Source organism: Acomys russatus, chromosome 10 (genome assembly GCF_903995435.1).
Source record: "Acomys russatus chromosome 10, mAcoRus1.1, whole genome shotgun sequence".
In the NCBI taxonomy this organism is placed as follows: domain Eukaryota; kingdom Metazoa; phylum Chordata; class Mammalia; order Rodentia; family Muridae; genus Acomys; species Acomys russatus.
Genome location: NC_067146.1, coordinates 46,589,397 through 46,611,460, shown reverse-complemented (window position 1 = coordinate 46,611,460; position 22,064 = coordinate 46,589,397). Strand labels below are relative to the sequence as shown.

Below are 22,064 nucleotides of genomic sequence, written 5' to 3'. Positions count from 1 at the left end.
GGGAAGGGAGGGAGGGGGACAGCACTGAGTGTGGAGGTCAGAGGATAACTTGTGGGAGTCAGTTCTCTCTTTACATCATGTTGGTTTAAGAGAATGAGAGTCAGGCTTGATCGACCGACGTGTCTTTACCTGGTAAGCCAGCTGCCGGTCCAACAGTATGCCCTTGAGTGTTAAACTGAAATGGGATTTTGCTTATCATAAAAAAAAAACAAAAAAACAAAAAAACAAGACACACACATCATCTATATTTAGATGCAGATCTATTCTCCAAGACCCATTCACTTCTTTAGACAGGAAAGATTTGACCTTAAAAATATTTTTATGAAAGAATCTGACAGAAGTGTTGTTAACATGGTTAATCTGACCCTGAGTCAAAGTTTTATTTTAATAGGTCAACATCCTCTTAGAATACACAGAGATTGTCTTCTGTAAAATTACATCCCTTTAACTTCCTGATCTAAGGATACCAGAAAGACGAGAGGCTTGACCGTGGACACTGCATTATACAAGACTGACATTTATTTAAATGACTTAACTAGGAAGCCTTCTTTTGTTTTGCTTTGCTTTTGTTTTTCAAGAGAGGGTTTTTCTCTGTAATCCCGGGCTGTCCTGAACTCACTTTGTAGATCAGGCTAGCCTATAACTCACAGAGATCTGCATACCCCTGCCTCCCTGAGGACTGAGAATAGAGGCGTGTGCCACCACATCCAATGAAGAAGGCATTCTTATACTTTTATTTTCAAGCTCATTAATTGCTAGTCAATGTTAAATTGAAGTCAGGCAATAATATTAGCACTTTTACTGGCATCATCACTTCAAATCAGGGCAGACGATGCATTTAATACGTAGGAGAATAATCTAAGGACTGATGATGGGGAAACTGAATTCCGATGCAAGCAGCACTTCAAGTTAACTTTGATTACAAGGGCAGCATCGTGGAAAAGACACGAGAAGAGAAGCATGCTAATTAATTTCCATGAACTACAGGATATAAATACAAGTCATTAGCATGTGTAAGGTTGTGGCCTACATAACATTATACAGACTGAATATTTTTACTTAAGAATTAAGAAATATACTTATAAATGAGTGTTAGGGATGATACAACTGTTAACATAAAAAGAGGCCAGGCATTTGAAAGGATCTATGGGAGGGACCTGAGGGTGGAAAGGGAATGAGAAAAATGATATGATTATATTATTTTTAAAAGTCAAATTATTTTAAAAAGAGACATGTAATTTAAAAGTATGATTTTTCTTTTTTTAAAAGCAACAAATATGACTACTGGTCTGTCTTAGTATTTGAACCCATTTTTGAACAAATATATTTGATAACTGTTATTGACCTGAGTATATGGGTACATAGGTCAGTTGTAGAGTCCTTGTCCGGTACATCTGAGACTCTGGATTTGATTTGAGTACTGTAAATTAAATAAATAAAAATCTATTGTATAGTTGCCTTAAAATATAAAATTAAGATCTTATTGAAATTTTTTAGATCATTAAAGCTAATTTAAAAATTATGGTGTTTTGAATCTAAGTGTTATGTATATTTTAGGGAAATATTATGAGTTAAGCTTGTTAATATTCATGTCTCCGGCCTGATATTTATTTGGGTCTAATGCTTTGATTTGTAGAGTATCTCTGGGTTGACACAAGGTCTGCCTGTGATTCATCTTCTTCTTATGTGTTCCTGTCCTCTCACACTGTCAGGGCCACTATCAAGCTGTGGGAGGTGAGCAAAGCCTTAGGGCCTTTGTGCTGAGAATAGTCTGTAACAGATGAGATAACATGAAATTCTTCAAAAAGGGAAATGCACTCTGCAGAATTAATGTGTTAACCTTGAGTTCTCTGAGGCAGTAAATTCCTACTGGATGAGAGGGCAGGCTGGAAGTGGTGATGGCTGAGCAGAAGCCTGTCCCCTTGGACGAGCGCAGGGGAATTGCCATTTTTACAGCTCAGCACATTGCTTCCTAGCCTAAAATAGCACATGGATAAAGCCTGGACTCTGCCTGTCCTGGGCCTTTCTTGCCAAATGGTAGTCTGGGCTAGCAAAGGTCTCACCTTTCTTTGTTTGCTGTTAAATGGGTTCTCTTTGACAATCAAAACAACCCATAGTCCAGAAATGAAAATGCAGAAAGGAGTGCTGCAATCTTCTCAGAGATGGAAGCACCTATTCCCAATGCTTTTATATAGCATTTCTTTTCATAGTAACGGACTTAAAAATCAAAAGGATAGTGTTCTTAGGCCTCCTCCAATAAAAGATGTTGAGAAAATGGAAACACAGAGTGAGTTCCGGGATTATATTTAGGCAATGCGGCAGGACTGTGAAGATGAACATGTGAATCGAATCACTATTTTGTTAGGAGAAAACATACGATCCATGAACCTATGGAATGCACCTGGATCACTGTGCAAGAGAAATGATGTGTTACCCATAGTGCACTTTCACCTGAGCTCAGCTTCCTCTCATAAGCACCGTGTCAGATCTCACCTGCATCAAACAAACAGCTCTGTTCTGTGGAGGTGTTCTTTTCAGATTCCTCATGGCATGTTGCTATTTCAAGGAATCGTGAAACACTTTTCCCCTCTTCACTTTCTGGCTTCCATTTTACTTTTACATTACTTTTTAAATCTAAACAAAATACTAGTACTTACTCCTGGGGTACACATGTGTTATAAGTGATAGCTAGTGCATGCTTATAACAGGCAATGGTTAGAAAGCTAGCATCTCCATGTCTTTAAGCAGTTATTAGTTCTAGATATATTTGTTGTTTATGCATTTAGAGTCATTTGACTTGGTACTACAAATTTAACTCAGGGCTTGCTTTTCACTGAACTATCTCACTGGCCCATATGTCTTTGTGTTGGAATACTTCCAATACCTCCCATCAAGTTCTATATGACTCACATAGTAGGTTATTGTGATCTGTGTCACCCACTGTGCAGGGTAGAGCACTGGGGTAGTTTGTTCTCACTGCAAGATATTTTGGTTCCTCTTACCCAGTCTCCCAGTTCCTCTTCTACCTCTCAGTCTTTAGAGTCCACTGTGGTGTTCTCTGCTGTGACTATATGGAGAATGAGTTTATGAAATATCCTCTTCTTTAACTTTGATTTTTGTAGGCCCTAAAACCAATTCTATAACTGTTTGTGTAAATGGCTCCAGCTCAGGAGTCTAACATGGCAGCGTGTGTTTTGATATTTCCTTTTTATATCCCAGTGACATCAAGCCAGTTACATAATTTTCTCACCTACATTTGGAGGCTAGAAATACTGCTTAACCTACACTGTTTTTAGAGTTACATCAAGCAGCATGAACTGTTTAGAATAATCCCTAACACAGAGACTACGTTAATGCTAGTTATTATAAAATAAATACAAATTACTAACCATATTTTACTAACATAAAAGACAAAAGGTTACACACTTAAGAAGAGAAAAAGACAAACTTTTACCTCCCTGGACTGAGACATTACCTGATTGCTTCCATTTCCAGGCATCTTATACTTTTGTACTGCCAAAGTATCTGATACTTTGATATCAAAACAAAGTTTAAGAGAATCTAAGGAAATTCACCAAGAATAATAATCCATTTTTAAAGAGCAAAATACAAATTTTCAAATTCTTAAGTATTTCTGATAATACATAGCTAGCCAGCATACCATAGAAATAATTTCTCTTCTAATATTTCTGAAGTCATTCTTTGCAATACTAAATACTTTGAACTAAAATTTCTCCTCCCCAATTCAAGCTTATGACTTGACAAGGAAATTCAAGCCTTATGTGGGCTTGCTGACTCTATAGTGGTGTGCAAAAAAAACTGCACTTCGATGCTTCAGTCATCTCCTAATGCTTTAATTGTTTTCAACCTGCTGTTTTACATTAAGTCCTAGTGTAACCCTACTCAATACTCTGTTTTAGTAACATCTGACCCACATTTGCATTTATCAATGACATTGTCACAAAAAACAAACAAACAAACAAAAACAAGTTAAGTTATACTTGCACTGGGTCTTTTTTGAGTTTTGGGTTCATTTAAAAAATGCAGATGAGCAAGATCCTGAAGTGGCATTTAACTTAAATCAATGTAAAGGGATTTCAAAGGCACCACAGTATCCTGGCTTTCTTGAGAACTAAAGAGTTCAGAAGATTTATCTTATCCACAGTGAGCATTCTCCAAATGAATAGTGCAAGCAGGAACAACTGGCTTTATTTTGATCTCTTGGGGGTAACCACAAGATGATCTGTTTTCAACAACTCTGCCTGCTAATGTCAATGTTGGCTGAGTTCATAAAGAACTAATTCATTATTTTCAGTTTATTATCCAGTAACAATTCATCAGGTCTTGCGTGTGGTGCACTAATTCTCTGGGGTTCTTTTATGTGCTGCTTAATTAACTAAGGTGCTTGTCAAACGAGGGAGATAGGATAAGATAAAAGATGTTTAGTCTTCTTTAATCCGAAATAAAATCCTCTCATTTGCATCCTATCCATGGCCTGAGGACTTTCACAGCTTATTACTGAATATCCAGTCATGAAAAAAGGCAAAAGGAAAGACAAAGTAAGTGAAGGGAAAAACTAATAGATCTATTCAAGTTTAGTCCCTGTACTTGGTATTCCTGTTTCCCAACTCTGAATTTGCCTTCAGTCACTTCTATGCATTTGAGCCCGTTGCGTTCATATCTAGTGGTGAAACGCATCCTTGATTTGGGAGACTGGTCAGTTTTAGCAAAGAAAAATATATCAAACAAGAACTCCTCAGGGAGTTTTAATCCAACACGTGTCATTTTCCTTCTGAGGTCTATGCAACATAATCAGCAGCCAATGGTGAGAACGCACTTTTCCAGGACGATGTCTTTACTGTTGTAGTGAGCCCAGCCAGCAATGAATTGCAGACTGAGGTCGTTAACTTCTCTGCCATGCATTTTTCATGAGAACCTGGATAGTTATGGATTTTAAGCCAAGATAAAATGTAAAGAGAGAACTAAACCAGCCAGTTCAATGAAATGATCATCAGGCTGAGTGACTCCTGATGCTTATTGGGACCACCTTAGTTATACTATTTAGTACAAAGCGAGTCCAGGATGGCCAAGATAACATAGAGAAACCTTGTCTTGAAAATAAATAAATAAATCGGGGATTATTCTCCAGACCCAAGTATACATTAAAGAAAAGTAATACTTCAGCACTTAGTATTATTTTTAGGTCGCACGGGATAGTTTAAATGTTCTTGGAAGAGATAAAACTTCCACTTGAGTAAATTATATATTTTTCTTTTGTTAGTTTTCAAGACAGGGTCTTACCATGTACCCCTGGCTAGCCTAGAACTCATTATAAAGATCAGGCTGGCCGTGTCTTCCTGCAGACCTGCCAGATTCTGCCTCAAGAGTGTTAGGATTAATGGCATGGACCATCATACAAGGCATAACGATGAATTTAGTAACAGGTTGTCTCTGATGAGCTACCTTAATAATCTTAGCTGTCACTCAGTTATAAAACACAGCTACTCAGTGATTGTTATTTTTATAACAATAATACGTGTCCTTGTAAACCCACATAAAACTCATTATTCTAAATGTTATATCTCAGTAAAAAGCTAGAGCTGGATTTCTTTTAATTTATACACACTGAGAGTATTTAAAAGGGGCTAACAGATCTGAAATTCAGTTTACTCACCTTTGGAATCGGAAAAACAATCTAAAACTTTAAAACCTCTTCCAAAGGATATATTTTTCCATTCATGCAAATTTGCTCAAATTTTCCTTTCTGAACAATTTTCATGAATATAATTCATCTCATCATGATGTGAGGAAGCAGAAAGAAACCCACATGCTCTTCTTCCTGAGCCTTTCCTGCCACTGTTAACTACTTCAGAGCATCCCAAGCCATACGCTGTGCCATGATGATCAGAGTGGCAAACCAAGGACACTGTGTTCTCATGAAGCCTAAGCTTATCGCAATAAAATAGATTTTTAAGAGAATCTTAAAAAGAGTAAAGACTTTGGCAGCAATGAGTACATAAAAGTCTAAACATTTCTAGAGATGCCTGCATATATGGAATTCAATCAAGACCACCAGCCAAGATCTTAAACAGGCCCAGAAATATATCATACATTCACATTACTGCTCACAGGGCCAAATGCCTATTATAAAAAAATATAGAATAATTAGGAAGAAATTTGTGGATTAACTAGGAAAGACTCATAAAAGTTGAATATTTGGAACATATAGATGTTTAGGGTAGTAGTAGAAGAAGTTCAGGCTTGGTAGACTTTTAACACATCAGTCACTACATAAGCATCGTGTGATGAACCTGCAGGCATCTGTACCAGTTAATAAAACTCTCTGTGCTATATATGTTCTACTATTGGGACAGATAAGTGAGGGTCTGTCGCATTCTTTGTAGGACCTATCACAGTTTTCAGGTAATCAAATTCCCTGTGGAATGGCTGTGGTTTAAGTAGGTTATTATTGCTAAGGTAGTGGAGTACTGAGCGATATCAAAGCTGATTTCAATTCGATATCTAGTAAACAATCAGAAATGTCAGTTTCTAGAGCAGCGGCTGTCAACTTATAGGTTGCGACCTCTTTTAGGGATCAAATAATCCTTTTACAGGGGTCATCTAAGACATCAAGAAACACAGATTCTTACATTGTAATTCATTAGCAAAATCACAATTTTGAAGTAGCAATGAAAATAATTTAATGGCTGTAGTCACTGCAAATGAGGAACTGCATTAAAGGGCCGCAGTATCAGGAAGATTGAGAACCACTGTTCTAGAGCAAGTCACAGTATCAGGAAGATTGAGAACCACTGTTCTAGAGCAAGTCACAGTATCAGGAAGATGATTGAGGACCACTGTTCTAGAGCAAGTCGAAAAGAGGCCATTATAGCATAAATGGAGACCAAAATTTAAATCGGGGGTACTTACAAATGTTAATTAACACAAAACATTCAAGTATTAAAACAGATATACAGTATAGCCCATACTTTCAAAACGTAACTCATGTAATTTTCAGAACACTAATAAAGTACATACCAGGTGGTACCATTTGGATTAAGTACATTAAATGGCTTCCCCAGCATATCACACCCAGAAAGAATCAGACAGTCAAAATGAATGGGTTTTTAAGAACATTTGCTTTTTTTTTTCCTTCTTTTTATCCAGGCCTTTTATAAGGAATAGTCTTGAAAACATTGTCAGACTTCCTCAAAGTAACTGAGTCTTATAAAACAAAACTAAGTTTAAGTTCATTTCAGAATTTTAAGCAGTTAAGGAGGTCATATGGTCCCAGTGACCAGGGGCATGCAATCTTGAAAAAGAATCACAATTATGGGACAGGAGTATAAGCTTTGATATTCTTTGTTTCAGGTAAATCTATTTCTCACTCTGCCATCCCTTTAGCCATATAGACTTATTTACTTATATGTGTGTGTGTGTGTGTGTGTGTGTGTGTGTGTGTGTGTCCTAATAGTTTCACATTCTTAAATCAGAATTTGTAATAAATATCGAAGACTCAATTATAAATAGATTATATATTATATATAAATACAATGTAAAACTATATTTTGTAGACAGAATATCATGTGTATTGTATGGATGTAGCACCTGTCAATAAAAAGCTAATAACCTATAGTTGAGGCAGGAAATAGGAGCTGAGACATACAGCAGGCAAAAAGGATTATGGGATAGAGCCAGGCACAGGAGATTCAGCTGGCAAAATTCAAAGAGGATGGGTACATGGTACCTGAGCAGAAGTAACCAAGCATGTGGCAATATGTCAATTATTACGATGGGTTATTTTAAGTTATGAGATAGAGAAGAGCCTAGCTATGTGGTCTAGGTATTTGTATATGTAATGAGTCTCATGAGTTGTTATTCCAGGATCTTGAAGACAGGAAGAAAAATGCCGTGCTCTACTACAACAATTTTTATTATACAAATAGGTAAATGTCACATACATCAAAATGCACATGATACTTTTACCAAAACTAGAGATGTTTCATAGTACAAATGTGTTCAATAGTAGAGGAGTAGAGTATTTAAAATATGTCAGTATAAAAATGGAAAAAAATATGATTTAAAACCTGATAGAATATGAAAGAGAAACACACAAATACATAGGTTAAGAGTCTAACCACTTCTACTAGCAATTAAAAAGCAAATAGATAGAAAATAAAGAAGTATATAGAAACATTATTTACCACCTAGATCTACTTAGCTTTTCTCACATACTCTGTGCAATAATGGCAGAATATACATTATTGTCAATATAGACCAATATGTATTATAAAATATGTTTAAATAAGTTTGCATAATTGTGACTATACAATATATGTCCTTTTAGAAAATTAAGCCAGAAATCTATAAAATATAAATATGTTTTAAAATCCAAATATTGATGAATCACCAATATATAGGTAAAAAGAAGAAACAGCTAATTAAATAAAAAATAACTTGACTAACTAAATGAATTTTAACAAAGTTTACAGTAGATATTTGAGGAAAATTGATAGAATTAATAATTATATTAGAAGAAAGAACTAAATTCCATTAGCTAAGCTTCCATGCAAAGAGGTTTCTAAGAGAAGAACATATTGAGCACCAAGGAAAAAGAAATTAGATTATAGTGAATTTTAGTGCCTAATTAAGAAATATTTAATAAAAACCAAAGGGAAAGGTAAAAAAAAATTCTAAATATCTAAAGAGATTGCTAAAATTGGAAAATCCACTAACAAGGAAAACTAAGATATAAAGTATGTAGATACACAGTGCTGATTTCAGAAATGAAATAGAGAACATTACTACAGACCCTACAGAGGTAGAAGCAAAGAAAGGAAAATATTATAAATAACTTATTTTTAAGACTATATTTCATTTATAAAGAGAAATAACATTTAAATGGTTTAACACAATAATTGGACATTATATAGATGCACTATGGATAACTTTATCTGAGTACAGGAACATTTTCGTAAACATTTACAGCCAGCTGACTCGTTCTATCAAACCACAGAGCACTGATTTCTGATCTTGCAGAGTCGTACATGAAACAATATATGCTAGAATACCTATTTGAAAAAGATAGGACTTTTCAACAAGGGTTGGCCTAAAATACTAGCAAGTAAAACATGCCTTCCTCCTTAACCACAGGTAGCAATCTCTTTCCTTAAAATCCTTACAGATTCTAAAGTTTTTGATGTAGGGGAAAAAAGAATCAATGTAAATACTGCAATGAAATGTGAAACCATGAATCTGTTGGCTTTTAAGAAAAGAAATACTCAATCCAAATAGCACTGACAGAAAGTTCTATTTGTTTGAAAGCTTTTTGGGAAAAAAAACCTCAGAATTCTAAAACTTACAAAATATCTAATAGAAGTCTCCATTGTATAATATGGAAGATTCAGCTAGCAGGAATGTAACTAATTAATATCATCTGACACACATTCCCAGGTAGTACTGATAGCCATCAGCTTGACCTTGCACTAGATCAACGTGGAAAGCGAGCCTGTAAATCATTGTTTCCCAACTGTTATCGCCCCCATCAAACCACCGCAAGAAGGGACGGAATGTGGAAGGTGAAGCTACCTCTTTTTCACACACCTTTACACTGACAGCAGTGTTTACTTGGACTTCAAGTAAGGCAAGTCTGACAGTTTTTAACAGTGTTTTACACAGAAAAAAGACAGACAGGAGACTCAGGTTTAGTGAGGGAGAAGATTACAAGACAAAAGAACAAGCAAGTGGGCAAGGTACAAAAGAGGGGCAGGCACACATGCAGAGACTTAAGACAGGTGAAACAGCTAAACTCTGTCTGATACAACAAGCCTTTCCTCAAGTGCCTTCAAATTCCAGAGTTCAGATTCAAAAACAGTGCCATAAATTTACAACATAAACCAAGATCCAGATCTGTGTTTAAGTAAATACGCAATCTTATTCCTGTCAACCCTGTAGGTAGATTTATACCTTGATGTTAAGAACAAACCTTTTGAAGTTGGGGATGGTATCTTGAGGCTAGAATCACAGTGTTCCTAAGGTTGCATCAGGACAATTGTTAGAAATTCAAGGCTAGCCTGGGCTACACAATGGGTTCCAAGCCTACATAAGTACAGTGTTAAATACTGTTTCCAAATCAAACCAAAACCAAAACCAAAACAAAACAAAAACCACAAAAATAACATTTTGGAGGAAACTTAGTAACTGCTCTAAATTATTCTAAATTAAAGCTATTATAAACTAATGAAAATGTTAATAAGAAATGTGTCCATGTTAATCTGGTAAGTGGTAAATTAACTTGAGTATAATCTTGAATTAATTATTGAAACTTGTACATTTTAACTATTTTTCCTCGATTTTTCATAACATATTGACTAACTTAAATATTAAGGATTTACTTTGGATTATTCTTATGGGTATACCTTTTCAAATTGGTATTGGAGTAAGAGAGATGTCTCTGTAGTAAGTGATATTCTTTCTATTCCATCTGCAGAGGCCTAATAATTGTGGGCAGAACAAATGTCAGAAACTATTGATAGGTAGATTATTTTATCATGCCACAGTCTACATAGTCATATGTCAGGACAACCTATTCTTTGTGGGTCTGTTTTGATGAGAAAGAATTTAAACACTAAACATTCAATACTATAAAAGTCTATAGTGATTCCTACTCCACACAACACAACAACCACTCTCCTACATAGTACCGACACTCCGTTCCAGAAGATGGACTTTCTTCTGGAAAATGTAAATTGTAATTGTCCCTTCAAAGTCAGATTTGCTGAGATACACTAAGCGACTAATCACTTGTTGCAGACATTTACATAGAAAGTCTGCCTTAGTGTTGATGCAAGGGACTAGACTTAGGTATCTGGTCTAGGGGGCCATGTCACCTCCTTACACAGCAAGAAAAATACAGGTAATTATAAATTTCTTTGAGCTTTTCTTTTTGTTTTTGTTTGTTTTCTTTCTTATTCTGCTTTGATAATGTCAACTTGGCAGACAAAATGGAAGCAACCGTAAAATGATTTTGGGATTCAAGAAGAGTAGAAGCATTTCAAAGCAGCCATTGTTCGCCCTGTTCTCCACATCTAAACAGCATGTCTATGGTTTTAAGGTGAAATGTCAGACACAAAGGTTAAGAGTACAATTAGAAGCTCACACTCAATAACCTCTAAATATGGCTTCTCTGGTGCATCTAGTGACCTTAGGGAAAGCACTTAATAACTTAAAAAAAAAAAAGAAAAAGAAAAAGAAAGGGCTGGAAAGTGTCAATCCATGTGCTATTTGCAATTAGAAGTGATGGCCTTTAGAGTACCCACCCTCATTATCAAAAGCAACTAAGCACGTGCAATGACAGAGATCATGTGAAAATGAGAAACATAATATACACACCAATTGTCTGACTGGCAAGATGATGTTTTTCATCTAGTTCATATTTCATCTGTCCAGTTAAGAAGGGCTCTATGACTGACCCAACCACCCATCTAGAACTGATGTGCAGAGTGTACATTAACCTCATGCACACAATTGGTAACCACACCCTCACAGGGCCTTATGGCTTTTCATATCAATCAGAATTTGAAATTGTAACATATCTAAGCTTGAGAAAACAATCTTTTAATACAACAATAATCAATTTATTGTCCCACATATTTCTCAGGTCTTTTTCACCTCATTAGAAAAACATTCCAAGCATGGGAAACACTTCTGGAACAGGAAAAACACCATTAGAAGAGCTCCAGTTTTGAAGCTAATACTTGCAACGTACTGGGTTGTTATAGGGACCAAGCCCATGTAGCCCTTTCTAATTCTGTAGTTTTGGCATGAAAGGGCTGCCTCCCAGCATAGCCAGATGACATGAGCGATACCATACTTTGAGCTCTTTATTATCTCCCTGGAATATACATTCAGCCCGGAAGAGAATTAAGGGGAGGAAAAGCAGCAAACACTGCAAGCATTTTCATAAACATTTCTTCCAATGCAAACATTAATCTATCATAAATCACCATGTCACTCAAAAAGTAGCCCAGTAACATTTTAAGAACTAAATAACAATATTGTATTATCTTCAATATGTCAGGTTTTCATCTGGATAAGGAGGGAAAAAAAAAAAACAAGACTTCAAATAACATCTGTATACATTTTATCAAATTTCTTACCATCAAACGTTAAATAAACTCTTGCTTGGGGCTGGGAAGATCCTTGGACACAAATAGAATAAATAAAAACTCCAACCAACACAAAAATTGCCCGGAATGCCATTTCTTCTGATTTGAAAATAATATCCAAGGGAAAATACCTTTAAAGGAGAGATAAGAGAATATCATTTCACATTTTGGCAAACCAGAAATACAGCAGTGTAGATGGAGCAACTGCTTTGAGAAAGGCAACCTGAGGTCTGCAGTCAGCAAGCAGTAGGAGGTGCTATGGTTTTGCTTCTCGAATGGAAACATTCTGTTTTATGGTTTTATTTGTGTCTGGAAGTCTTTGCAACAAGAAGATTGTTTTATCTTCCTGTAAAAACCATGCTGACATCAGATCAGAACACAGCATCAAGGAAAAACTTAATTGGTTCCCCCCCCCCCCCCCCCCGCCCAAGAAACCCAATAGCTGAGCTCTCTAGAATCCACTCTGTTATACAGACAGAGTATTGATGAATGGAAAAACTCTCCCCAATAAATATAGTAGTAGAGACATTCCACATTCCTATTCCTGGGTACCCACTCATCCTATGCTCATTAACTCTGCTGGATTAATTGCCTCTGAAATAGTGTTTCCATACATAAATCTACCTGTGCTCCATCCCTGATGAGTAAGTCACTTCAATCAGTTATCTGCCAATGCATTCAAATGACCAGGCAGCGGTTAAAAGATGCAGATGAGGTAAGCATGGACTCGTGCCAAATTTGAACCAATGACCTAGTGGTGAGTAATCCACCGGAGCCTCATATCCACCGATGCATATTTTACATAAATCAACCAGAGAGTGGGCTGTCAAATTTTCAAACAATAAATCAAAGAGACAATGTTCTTGCTTGAATTTTGTAGCTATAAAATTAATACAAGCTATTAACTAATGTGTAAATATAAAGGGAGGCCATGTACTGTTGGAGCAAATCTATATGAGACTCACTGGCTATGTCCTGCCAAGTGAACTCAGGACCATGAAAGAAGCCACATCACTTCTCATGTAGTGTAAGTATACAGGAAAATGGCAAGCATGTCTAATCTGAAAATGCATCTCTACTGGCCTCATGTTATGTGGCTTTTTAAATTGAAACTACATTATTGATTCGATTCAATAAGGAAGTGCAGTTAAAAATTGAAAAGGCCGTTTCACTTACATAGAAGGAAAAGGACGATAAAACAGTGTGCAATCTCAAACAAGAATCTAAACTGTTCCCTTTGGTAGCACATATGCTACAGGAGTTAGTCTTGAAACTCTATGCCACTACCACACAGATGGAGGAAACCCTAGAGATGTTTGTGTTGGTAATTTCAAAAGAAACAGTTTCTTCCTGCTTCCACAACCTCTTCACCCTGTCATCCCTAAATTAACTTAGAAGAAAATTGATTTTTATGGGTGACTTTCCCTTAGTAATTTACTGGGATCTGTTAGCTTGGTAGTTAAAGGCAGGGGGAAGGGGATCCCAGTAATATGTCCAACCTTAGTCTGTTTATTAACCGGGTTGGAAACCTTTGTACATTTTTTACATATTGCTACTATCAGTATATAATCCTACCTGCCTTCCCTAAAGAAGACGTGCTCCATAAATGGTGACGAATAATACTGTCTAGATGACATGGTAGGTCAGCTAGTGCTGATCTATCTAACAGAACACACTGGTTTCAATCCCACCTAGTAATGGCTGTGAATGCCATCTCCCCACTCAAGTGCTTTACAACTCCGTCCCTTTAACTCGCACAGCTAAAAGTAATTGCTGGTGCATGATCTTCTACTATTACCAGATATGAGAATGCAATAATGAATTTACGTCCTTTCCACCGATTTTTCCCTTAGAAGGCATTGTAACACCCAATTTAAACTCTTGGCAGGTGCCACAACCTCCAGCCAGCCTTAGCTCTTGGAGCGCTTTCATTGCGAGCCGCGTGGGCTCCTAAGAAAATGCCCAGACTTGAGCACACCGAAGAAAAGTCAGTACACAGACCCAGAAAAGTTATAGTTTGCTAACTGTGAAAGGCTGAAAATCTTGAGTCCGGCTTACCAAGGTGGGCAAAGATCCACGAGAAGTCAGCCACTTGCTCCAGTCTCGGATTCCCAGTTCCCCGGATCCTTTCCCCAGGACCTTTAATGACTTAGTCCCGTGGGTGACTTGCCGGCCGGTGCTGAGTTTCTTTGTAGAAGAATCCCCGGCGGCAGAGCCGCGGCACCGGGAGCCCTTCTCCACGTCGCTCAACCCCGCACCTCGGAGTGAATGGCAAGTGGCTGGGCGCCGGGGGCGAGCGCTCGGTGTCCGATTACAGCGACGCGGCGCGCGGCTGAGGCTGCCTGGGCGCACCGCCCAGCCGGCTGCAGCAGCGGCCCCGCGTGGCCCGCGGCATCTGCACCGGCCGCCGCCCCACCCAGGGAGCGCCGGGCCGCCTGTGGCAAGCAGCCGGAGGGCGGAGCACAGGCTGGCCTCAGTGCAGGCTAGACACTGCTCAGTAATGTTGGCCTTTCGCAGTGAACACTCGCTGGGCGCGCTCAGACGGTTTTGCTAAGCGCGCCTCTTGGAAAGCATGCGGGCTTGGCTAGGCTGTAAATATCCAAGTGCAAGGCAGTTATTTTGCCAGATGAAGGATCCCTGCCTCCTTTTAAGGCAAAGAGTTACCGTTTTAAAAGGGCACGGATCTTGTCTTTTATCCTGCGGCAAAATTTCTAAAGCCAGCCGAAAGAAACCTACTCCCTTCTCCCAGAAGTGTAGTCTTTTGAGTATTCTTTCCTGTTGCGTTTCCCTAATGTCCAGAAGTCAGTAATTACGCTGACCTTTCCACATTGAAACACATCTAGCACCTTCCTCTCTCGGACACTCCCAAAGCATAGTTGTAAGAATTTTCGCTTTATTGTTTTGTTTTTAATAATGCTTTTTTCAATCGTGCCAATACTTCGGGGGCTCATAATTCTACACACCAGCGAGTAATTTCCAGCCCTTTCAGGAAAACTCGTTAAGCTGTGAAATTACTTTGATGTGTGTGTGTGTGTGTGTGTGTGTGTGTGTGTGTGTGTGTGTGTGTGTGTGTGTCGGGACGGGGAGGGGATTACTACTCCTGGCCATAGGGAATTAAATGATTGAACATCAAAAGAAAAGACAAATTGAGCAGAAGTTGGTTAAGTCACTGAGGGCTTCAGCCCAGTAGGTGTCGCTGTGTGAGGGAACCTGTTGTGCAACTTGTCTCTTGTGCACTTTCTTACTCGGTTGCCTTACAAAATGAGGTAGGATTTTTCAGTTCTTACCAAAGCTGCCCCGGGAAAAACCTATAAGATTACAAAAGAGATTCACTGTTCTGTAGGACCTAAGATTTTGTCTGAGTGAGTAATGACGGGGGAACATCTTTGTGTTTCTCTAGACACCGCCTTTAATGTTCCATAGATAGGAACGTCTGTTTTTACCTTATACTTGAGAGATATGGTCAAAGCCACAGAAGTTTAAATTTTGAGTTAATGTTTCGTTGCAGGGCTCACTGCGCCGTGAGGGTCTGTACTTGAAGGTGCACTATCTCTGTGGTATATGTCGCATCCAAGCACATGTTGGGCAAGAAACCTGAATAGGTTTCTTCAAAAGAACGTACACAGATGGGCAAAAGAAATTGAAGAATGCTCCATAGCACCCAACCCTTGAGCCATCCAAATGAAATCCACGGGGAGACATCACTGCAGAGCTGTTAAAATGATAATACAAACAAGAAAGAAGGAAAAATTTTCCAAATAGGATGCATACACTGGGGGAGATAATATAAAGTAGTTCAACCGTTGTGGAAAGCAATATGAAAGGTCTTTATGAACTAAAACTAGAATTAATGTATATCCCCAAAACCCTCTCTGAACATTTACCTCATATATCTGAGGTCAGAAGGTCCTCATCTTTGTCTCCTCCTATTCCTTGCAGCAGTATTCGCGGAAGCCAAGTCAGCCTAGGTGTCAGTCATAGTCATAATGAACCAAAAAAAAGTGTGCATATTTGCAACAGTATATCATAAATTCCACTGTACATGCTTCCTAGACTTAGGGAAGAAGAAAAGCTGCCCTTTTCACAAAGATGGAGAACACCACGGTGAGAGAACTAGGCCAAAAGCAAAAAGTCTTCTATGTCTTTAGTTCTCTGTGAATATAGAAATAATGTTCTTAGAGAAAGAAAGATGAGAAGGAGAAAGGGGTTACCAGAGGCTGGGAGGTGATGGAGACCAAGTCGAAAGAGATGACTCGTTTGGCTTTTGTTTTAAGTCAATAGCACAAGGTGGCAAGTACAGCCAATAACCGAGTCCTATGCATTTCATATCAGGAAGAGAACAGATTCCTAACATTGCCACCTCAAGATATTAAATTATATTTAGCAATTGATCCTTATTATATTTAGAAGCCATACCACTACACTGGCCAGTAAATACATCTATCATTTGACAATATATATAAAAAAATAAATTTACTTTTTTACACATTGAAAAATTGAATTCAGTAAGTCAAAAATGATATTTAAGAGTTATCTCCAAATTCATTGTTTTGTGAAGAGCTTCTATTTAAAAGATGAATTATTTGAAAAATCAATATAGAAAGGATTAAGCTACCTTTTAGAATATAAGTGTAATAAACATGTGAGCAACTCCTTCTCAGGGTTTATAAAACATGGAGACAAGCCAGAAACATCTGACTATAGAAAGTATCAGAAATAAACACTTTGCTTGCTTAAGATACTTCAAAAACTAAGATCACAGTTATAACTTGCACAGTTGATTTCATATGTACATAATCAAGAACTGAATCAGTGTCTTCAGATGTAAGTGAAATTGAATCACTAGACATAATTATCAATTGAAAAAGGTGAAGCTATTTGTCATCACTTAATATACAAACTCTGTAAAGTATTCTTACACATTGTGTCTTTAAATTTCAAGGAGTCAGGACAAACCACAAAGTGAATGAATGTCAAATGGTGACTTAGATGGGATTTTAATTCAAAACTAGGTTTACAAAATCTTAGAGAATTAGTTCTGTCTTTCAGGACTACTCAGGAGGCTTTGGAGAGTGTGACAAACAGCTCAGATTTAATCACAGCCTGTGAAACTTGCACCAAAATCTTCTCTATCCAGCCTGAGTAAATCCTTTCAGTGTGCCCCTGGGATTTGATGGTATTTACTTAGCCCTGAGGTATTTGCAATTTGGCCACACCTCTAAATGAGTCATAAAAATACTGATAGGCATTAGCCAAGAAAAGTAAACCGCCAAGGACAGGATCAGTGCCCAGGCTTACCTGAACATGAAACAATAACGTGTTTGGAGTCCCACTGCACAGGAGCCAGAAATGCTTTCATAAAGCAGAGTCCAGGTGAGAACCACTTGGTTAAGGCTCTTGTCTATGACTCTTGTTTACAGATGGGAAATAACACTAATTAATTTTGGAAGACGTTTGGAGAAAGTAGTCAATGAATGGACACACACAGGAGCAACCCAAATGAATTTGAAAGGTACCAATTCCCTACAGTTTTCTCATTAAAATGTCTTAGGGAAAAAAAACGGCCCAATTTGAAGTACAGAGGAACACACTCTCTTCAGGAAGTCTGAACCGCCAGTGGGCATTTTCCTTGTCTACATCACCCCTGTGTCCCCTTGGCTTAGGCAAGCAGCTCTGAGACCAGGCCAGTCAAACAAGTTTGTCCGAGAAATGTATATGTGGAATTGCTATCTGATGGGCTTTGTATTTCCCTTATCAAAATCATTCCTGAGGTTTTTAAAACAGGTTGAGTGTATCTCTACCTACTTTCTGAATTTACTGTAATTCTCTATTCATGACTGATGATACTTTTATTTTATTTTCTCATTTGTTTCTCTCTCTCTCTCTCTCTCTCTCTCTCTCTCTCTCTCTCTCTCTTATTATTATTATTACTATTATTACTTTTGTTTTGTTTTTCAAGACAAGGTTTCTCCCTACAGGCCTGACTGTCAATAGTTTTCTTATGTTAGACCATATAACTCTATGGTTTGTAACTTCAGGATTTGAGGTAGGATAGGAGGAAGAAGAAAAAGTAGAAGAAGGCATCCTCAATGGCATCAGTTTTCCCTAGGAAAAGACTCTCTCCAGAAAGAAAATGTTTATTGTTGACATTATAATTAGAAATTATATATATGAAATTTAAGGTTTAGGGACAGGGGAGAAAATTTAGTGGTAGAGTGCTTGCCTAGCACACCTGAGGCTCTGGGTTCAAACTCTAGCACTTCAAGAAAATAAATATTAATTAAAATTGTCAAGCCCAGGTTTCCAATATTTATTTAAATACTAGTATACATCATAGATATAGTTCAATATGTGCATCTGAAGCACAGGGAGAGCCTACTGCCTACAATGTTTATGTATTAGAGTAGTTAGCTTGTACAGTATAATGAGAAAGGATGTTGGTAGTAAGATTCTGTTAGTGATTTGGTTTTTTTTTTTTTCCAAAATGTCATGTGTGTCTGACAGCAGTGGTAAAAGAATGTTGAATGCGTTCACACTTTCATCACAGGGTGAAATGTGAACTCTTAGTTTTTCCTTATGGTATCTATGAGGAAAAAAAAAACCAGTGAGACAGATGACTGTGTCTCTGAGATTAAGTGGATGCAACTGCAGTTACAGGTATCTCATAGCTACTTGATAAATAATGTTTCTTCCTTAAATATATGTACACATATTCAGGGTCTTGGTCTTTTAAGAAAAGCAACTGCTTTTGTAGATCTACTGTAGCTAAGGCTTTCACCTCACCCTTTCCCATATCTACAGCTCCTGAGTAGCTCTGGGGGCCTGTGTGAGTGTGTCTGGTTGTTAGGTCTGAGGAACAGGACTGAAGAAGAGAAAGAGCTGCACAAATAGATGCTGAACTGTTAGCTGTGGTTACTTGGGTCCCATCTACAGCCCATCAACATGTCCCAAAACCTTTTCCATGAAATCTTCAGAATTTACTATTTTCTTCTCCTTCTTGAACTTTGAATGGTTGACTGGAAAGGAGTATTAGATTGCATCAACAACTTTTGTGCCCTGGTATGTGCATTCTTGTAGTGAATGGCACCTAACCCAACTTGATTGTGTCCTCAAAGGGTGACTTCCGCTAGACTGAATGCTGAGTGCAGGAAGCTTGAAATGTCTGCAGCTATGAAGATGCTTAATTGATCTACATTTAGTCACAAACCTTAGCAATCTCTAATTCAGGTGAATTTCACCAGCCATAGATAATGCATTAAGCTGTGCTGTACCAAAACCAATGTGCTTCCTGCTTTAAACATTCATGGTGCCTGTTGTTAATTAAAATGTAATAAATAGAATCTTTAAGGACTCTACTGTCTTCTTAGTTTATTAAGATTTTAGAGGCTTTATGCTTATATTTGATACTTAGCCTATTGTTTCTCAGACTAGATTAACACCTACAGTGTATCTTTGCTATGAAAAAAGAGACAGCTGGAGAGAAAATCAGTGTTTCATACTAGTTTGCATTTGTTAGGAATATGTAAAACAGACATGGTAATCGGGAAGTCAGAAATGCAAGAAATACATATAGAAGGGAAGAGAAAATCAGTAAGATGCCCTCCAGGTAGAAGACCACACAAGAAAAAAATAATACAAATTATTTCATTATTCATTCAAGTCTGTTCATAGTTACATAAATATGCAATATTCCTTTCAAACATCCAATTCGTTCTTTGGGAAAATAGGTTGAATTACAATCCAGAAACAGGTTTCCATGGCCCATTCAAGTACAAGTCTATCACAATCAAGGAAAGACTGAAAATCACAAGTCAGAGTGTACCCAGTCTGCAAGTCTACAAGTGTCACCTAAAACTCTTGTGTTTTTCCATCTAACTTGCCGAGATTCATAGAACCTTTCAGGCTCTCTGTCCTGCCTAAGCTCCTCAACCCTCTAACTCAGTGTTTCACTGGCACCTTGAAACTCCAGATGCCTCAAGTGCGTTTCCTTTCAGTTTTTGACTACATCACATCTCCTCCCACTTCTGTGACTTTAAACATGCTCTTTCCTCTACTCTCAAACAACCCTTATGCAAAGTAACGCATCAAACATGTATGTCTATGCAGCCCTTTCCTGCAGTTCTCAGCAAAATAGATCACCTGCTGACAGGAATAATGTGGAGCTATGTAAGTGCTGGTGTCAAGTATATTTGACTTTTATTTCTAACATTTTTTTTATAAAAATGTACTTTTATGTTACTCTGCTACTATGTAGTGAATAACATTTTCAGGAGTTTTTTTTGGGGGGGGGTGGAACTACAGTCAATAATTAGCAATCATTCACTATAGTGGTGCAACTCTAAAGAAAAATCCCTGGATATACTGGACTCCCTCTCACATGTGCACAAATTTGCATAGAGAAAACACTGAAGTTTAGACTTGGATTTATTTCTACCTTCTAATGTATTAGAAAGGACAGGTGTGCTAAAGAAATGGCTCAGCTCTTAAAGGCTAGGCCCACAATAAAAAAATATAAGAAAGGGCACACATGCATTTTAATTTGCTCAAAGCAATGCTTGCATTCTGGCAGCAACAGGCTACTTCTATTACAAGGTAAAATGAGTACCAGAGCAGCTCCAAAAGCAAGAGGTGTATATGAATTTTTACTGGGAAGGAAGTTGTCTACTTAAACAGCAGCAAATGGAGGGTGCGTGAGGAAACTTCCTGTTGTCACAGACAGATGTAACCATCAGAATATGTGACATGGGAGACATTTCAATCTGTGACCCCCAAGTGCAGATGCATTAAGGGCTTTCCAATTCAATCTAACACTTCTGGATTCCTACTGTAAAGGCATGTGTAATAAGAGTATGGAAATGTTGCTTCTAAAAGGAAATCCCCAAAGATGGATCAGAGTGGGAAGGTAGAAATCAAGAGGTTATTATTACAATCACTTTAAATTGTAATGCACTGCATTTCCACATATTCACAGTAATACACAACACAGTCATTTGCAGAACTGGTTCAGGTTACCTAAATACCAAATGTGCTGTCAGTCCTCTACACACGTGTCTGGAAGTTAGTTGTGTTTATATGAAATGAAGCTATTGAGAGTTTTCTACAGCAGTAACTAACTGCGTGCCAGGAAGGCTGAGACAACACAAACCAAGGGATGGGGTTTTCCCAAAGCTGCATTGTGAAAGGACTATAAACAGTTGATCCCATACACATGAATGGGCTTCCTTGCTTGAGGAAATCCAAGTGGAATAAGGAATGGAGATATAATAAGGTTTTATTGAGGGTAAGGAATATGGTGTCCTGGATGCCTTCAGTTCTCAGCCCCATCTGCTGCATCACACTCTTCGCCTGCACTGTCTGATGTTTATAATGTTAAGCTGTGTCTAAGCAACTGCAGGCTGAGGATAAATCTTCATTCACATATCAAGCTCTGCAATGGCCTCATCAAAGGCCATTTCAGCCAGTGTGCAGGTGAGCTCCAGATTGTTAAGGATCTCATAGTAAAATACAGAAAAGTCAAGAGGAAGCCTCAGGAAAGGCCCTTATTTCTAATTATTTTTAATTTATTTATTAACTAATTAACTGATTACATTAACTCCCAATTGCAGTTTCCTCTTCTTCTCCTGATCCTATTCCCTCCCTCTCCCCTCCTCCCATCCTCCCTTTCTCCTTAAGAGAAGGGGAGGCCTCCCATGGATACCAACCCTCCTTGACATATCAAGTTGAAGTAGGACTAGGTGCATCTTCATCTATTGTGGCTAGACAATACAGGCCTGTTATAGGAAAGGGATACGAAGACAGGCAAAAGAATCACAAACAGCCCCTGCTCCTGCTGTTATGAGTCCCATGTGAGGACCCAGCTGCACAAACATTACATATGTACAGAGAGCATAGTCCTAT

General features: G+C 37.9%; 1 protein-coding gene across 1 annotated transcript in view; it reads right to left on the bottom strand.

Moving 5' to 3' along the window:
• Nucleotides 1–12,290, bottom strand: part of Sema3c (semaphorin 3C) — a 157,251-nt gene extending 144,961 nt beyond the window's left edge. The window contains exon 1 of the mRNA XM_051152085.1: nucleotides 12,159–12,290. Within this exon, the coding sequence (XP_051008042.1) occupies nucleotides 12,159–12,261 (103 nt within the window). The 5' untranslated portion in view covers nucleotides 12,262–12,290. The remainder of the gene's footprint in view (nucleotides 1–12,158) is intronic.
• Nucleotides 12,291–22,064: the final 9,774 nt, after the last annotated feature.